The sequence below is a fragment of the Aspergillus brunneoviolaceus genome (assembly GCF_003184695.1).
Source record: "Aspergillus brunneoviolaceus CBS 621.78 unplaced genomic scaffold BO95scaffold_143, whole genome shotgun sequence".
In the NCBI taxonomy this organism is placed as follows: Eukaryota; Fungi; Ascomycota; class Eurotiomycetes; order Eurotiales; family Aspergillaceae; genus Aspergillus; species Aspergillus brunneoviolaceus.
Genome location: NW_020290873.1, coordinates 11,750 through 16,588, shown reverse-complemented (window position 1 = coordinate 16,588; position 4,839 = coordinate 11,750). Strand labels below are relative to the sequence as shown.

Below are 4,839 nucleotides of genomic sequence, written 5' to 3'. Positions count from 1 at the left end.
CTGGTCTACCGCCTGAGACTGGTCTACCGCCTGAGACTGGTCTACCGCCTGAGACTGGTCTACCGCCTGAGACTGGTCTACCGCCTGAGACTGGTCTACCGCCTGAGACTGGTTCACCGCCTCAGACAGGTCTACCGCCTGAGACTGGTCTACCGCCTCGGACTGGTCTACCGCCTGAGACTGGTCTACCGCCTGAGACTGGTCTACCGCCTGAGACTGGTCTACCGCCTGAGACTGGTCTACCGCCTCGGACTGGTCTACCGCCTCGGACTGGTCTACCGCCTGAGACTGGTCTACCGACTTAGACAGGTTCACCGTCTGGAATCCACCTCACTGGACAACGCCTGGATTATATCCACCGCCTTGACTTCTCCTCAAGGCGGTAAGGCTGACGTTCACCGCTCGGTAACATACCATTCATTGGAAACGATATAACTTCTTTGGTATACATTGTACCGTACCAACTTGTTGTACGTCATACTGTGGCCCGACTATGACCCCCTACGTACATCGGCTTGTCAATAATAGATGTTGACGGAACAAATTAGAGATGGATAATATAGGACAGTACGGCTTTATCGATTAATTCGGTCTTATGAACGACGAAAGATTTCTCTTCTGAGAAGGCCCTAATCGTCAGCGCATGGCAAGCGCCTACAGAAACCAAATAATATAATCATACTAAAAAACAACTTTATTTGAACTGAAGGTCCGATTCTATACAGCGAAATTCATAAATTAAGCCGACCTCTTGCTTCTATTTATATTTCCAGGTCTGACGGTTTTAGTTAAATATCTTCTGGCTATACCAGTCTATTTAGTCAGGTTTTAGAAGGATTTAATATAGGATTGTCATAGATAACCCCCGTAGCTATGGCGGATTGTTAACGATCTATCTACACATTCTCCGTACAACAGTCATGACGTTAATAACTCAGACCTTTTTTAGTATTTAACTCCTAGGATCTTGCTAAATCTTTAGAATAGCAAGGATTAGTCTTAAAATTAATAGACTACTACTATTCTATATCTAATTAATCTTTTTTCTTTATAATTCTAATTCTTCTTTTTTAGTTATTTATAGAATACAGTATATTACTGTAATTCTTATATTCCGATAGTAGTTTTAAGTCGGAAACTTTCTCTACTACTGATAGTTTATTATTTTTACTATTAGATTCTTCGGTAGAGAATCTTACCGCAGTTAGAAATATTATTAGTTAGCTATAAGATTACTAGTAGTTAAAAAGACAAGTTGCCGAACTGTAATAGAAAATCTAATATAATAATATTAAATTAATACTAACTTAGTAACGGAAAACTTTCTCTTTTTTAAGTAAATCTAAAATAAATATTAAAATTAAAGATATTTTGTAATTTAAACTTTTCTTTAATATTTAAAAACGCCAGAAATAGTTCTACAATTTAAATTATAATTTTTAGAAGATATTATCTAAGTTCTGTAATAACTACTATAAGATTCTCGAGGTTATAAACTATATAAGCATAACTTATCGGCAGAAATAGTATTATTATTTTAAAGAATTATTACTAAAATAAAAAAAAAATATTAGCTATTTATAGTTTATTTTTACTAAATAAATACTCTTTTATATCCGAAATACTATTATTTTTAAGTCTGATATAATAAACCAGCTAGAATAAGCTCAGCAGTAAAATAATTAAAATTCTTATAAATTTTATATCTATCTCGATACTTTAAAATAATATTTTTCTAGAGCTACTAAAAAAAAATATAACTATATTTTTTTTATAAAATTATTTTCTGATTTTAGTTGCTATATTAAAAAATATATATACTAATTATTTAAAAAATAAGACAAGATAATATCTCTTACTACTTATTATTAAAATCTATATATATAGAAATAAAAACGTAAATAAAAATCTAATAAATCTAATATATTATAAAAACAGTCATAATTCTATAAAAATACTTAATCTTTTAATTCTAAAACTGATTATTCTAATCTAGTCAGAAAAGTTTTATAATACTTTTTATATAATAGTACTAAGCATCTCGCCAACTGATATTCTTAAAAAAAAAAGATCAGCTCGAATTCAAGAACTACAAGCTAGAAAAAGTAATATAAAAAAATAAAATAGATTAAGACTAACTTTTCTGTCTCGGCCCTATATTATAAAATAAAAATAGCCGATAAGATATTAATACTAATATAAATATCTAATATTAGAAAAATCTATACAGACATTAATAGTTGTGCGGTATATAATCTAGTTAGTATTAGATTTATATAATAATACTTTTTTTTAAAATCCCGGAAATTCTTACTATAGCTTAAAGTTATTAACTATACCTCTATTACTAGTTATAGAGTATAAAATATTTTTTTAAATATTACTAATTTAAAAAAAATATAATAGTATTTTACTAGATTATATATTATTATTATTTAAAATATTCTAATCTTGCTTTTTATAACTACTCTGCTTAACTATAAAATTTATTTGTCTTTCTAAAACAAGCAATAATAGTTTAAATTTAGTTAAATCTAAAAATTAAGTTCTCGGAAATTTACTAAAGCTTACTAAAATTATATCTGTATTTATATAATTATTAAAATTTTAAAGAAACTGTGGCTTCTAAATAATAATAAGAAATCAGAATACTATTAAAATAATTTTATTCTGCTAGAACTGGTTGAATTTACTGATATCTTCTTCTTTAATTAATCTAAAATTCTTTTTAAATATTATAATAAGAATTATACTATCAACCTTCTCGAAGGCGAATTATTCCTATTTAGACCTATTTACTTTTTTTTAAAAAAAGAACTTTTAGTATTTAAAGATTATATTAATAAAAATACTGTTAATAAAAAAATATACTTATTTAAAAGCCCTACAGGGACCCCTATTCTTTTTATATCTAAAAAAAATAAAAGTTTGCGGCTATATATAGATTATTATAAACTTAATAAAATTATAATAAAAAATTAATATCTACTATTCTTAATCTCTGAAATCCTTGACTAATTAGCTAGATACAAGTACTTTAGTAAAATTAATATTTAGAATATCTATTATTATATTTATATTAAAAAAAAAAATAAATAAAAGACTGTGTTTCGCATATATTATAGTTACTTTAAGTATATAATAATATTATTTAGCTTGACCAATGCATTTATTTTTTTTTAAAACTATATATACTTTATATTATATAATATTCTCGATATTATTTGTATTATATATCTAGATAATATCTTTATTTTCTTAATAACAAGATATAAATATATTAAGAAAATACTGGTACAACTATAAAAAGCTAATCTATATACTAAACTATCTAAATACTTCTTTTTTTAATAATAAGTTAAATTTCTTAGATATATTATTTTCTCTATAAATATTATAATAGATCCTAACCGAGTTAAAACTATTGTTTTATAGCTGTTATCTACTATCTACTATAATATTTAGATCTTCTTAAGATTTTATAATTTCTACTGTAGATTTATTTGCAACTTTTTTTTATTAGTACTACCTTTGACAAACCTTCTGAAGAAAAGTTAAAATAATAAAAAACTAAAAATATATTATTTAGTTCTAGACAAAAGACTGGTATTTTATCGATTTATTAATATATTTTAGACTACTTTTCTTTTTTGTTTCTTTAATCTAACTTAATCTATTCGGATTAAAACCGACGCCTGTAATAAAAAAATAGCAGATATTTTAATTTAACCAGGACCAACAGAATAATATTATATAGTTATTATTTAGTTAAAAAAATTCTTAGATACAAAACTTAACTGGAATATTCCGGATTAAGAACTTTTCGCTATTATTTACTTTTTTAAATATTAGTATTAATATCTCGATAGAACTCAGCATTCTATTAAAGTTCTATCTAATTATATAAATCTTAGATTATTTATAAATTAATCCCGGCTTAATAAATATTAAGTATATTAATATATAATTTTAGCTTCTTTTAACTTTATAATTAAATACTAATTAGATAAGAGTAATCCTGCTAACATTTTATCTAAATTATTTGAGCCAGTAAAAAGCTTTTATAATAATAATATTATACAGATATTTTGTAACCGGTTAGTATCTATTTTAGTAGTATCTAAGATCTCGGCAGTAACTAAGATTAGAAAATCCTAGTTTAGATATAACAAGATGCTTTTACAGAAAAAACCTAGATCTAGTATTTATATAATATTAAACAGGCCTATAAGTACTGCTAATACAAAATCGGCTGACTAAACTATAGTTTATATAATAAATTATAAACAATCCGCTAGTATTACGGCTACAAAAAGTATAAGCAAAGCCGAAAAGATTTATAAATCTATTTATAATAATAATCTAAAAAATTTAATTAAAACTCTTCAGAATCAAGATTCTGAATTCTAAAAAAAGAAAAATAAACTATCTAAATATTAGAAAATTATAATAAATAGATTATTATATTTTAAAAATAGACTTTATATACTAGAAGTAAAAAGCCTATATTAAAAGCTACTACAGCAATACTATAATAATTTATTAATAAATTACTTTAAATAAAATAAAACTAAATAATTCCTCTATAAAAAGTTCTATTAGATTAGTCTTTAAAATAATATAAAAAATTATATAGTAATATGTTCTATCTACTAATACCAAACCCCAGCTAGACATCGACTATATAAAGAACTTGAAAGCCTACTAATTCTATTAAAATTATAGACTAAAATTATTATAAATTTTATTATAGAACTACCCAAACTATACTACTAGAATTATTAAATAGATTTAATATTAGTAATTATCGATTGTTTTACAAAAATAAACTATTTTATA

The 4,839-nt window shown here is 25.0% G+C and overlaps 2 protein-coding genes across 2 annotated transcripts; both read left to right on the top strand.

The window, feature by feature from the left end:
- Nucleotides 1–8: 8 nt before the first annotated feature.
- BO95DRAFT_490590 (uncharacterized protein) lies at nucleotides 9–305 on the top strand (the record flags this gene model as incomplete). Its single annotated transcript, XM_025590621.1, has 1 exon — nucleotides 9–305. A coding segment is annotated over one exon (297 nt), but the record flags the coding sequence as incomplete, so codon positions are not given.
- A 2,485-nt stretch (nucleotides 306–2,790) lies between these two features.
- BO95DRAFT_377700 (uncharacterized protein) lies at nucleotides 2,791–2,982 on the top strand (the record flags this gene model as incomplete). Its single annotated transcript, XM_025583277.1, has 1 exon — nucleotides 2,791–2,982. A coding segment is annotated over one exon (192 nt), but the record flags the coding sequence as incomplete, so codon positions are not given.
- Nucleotides 2,983–4,839: the final 1,857 nt, after the last annotated feature.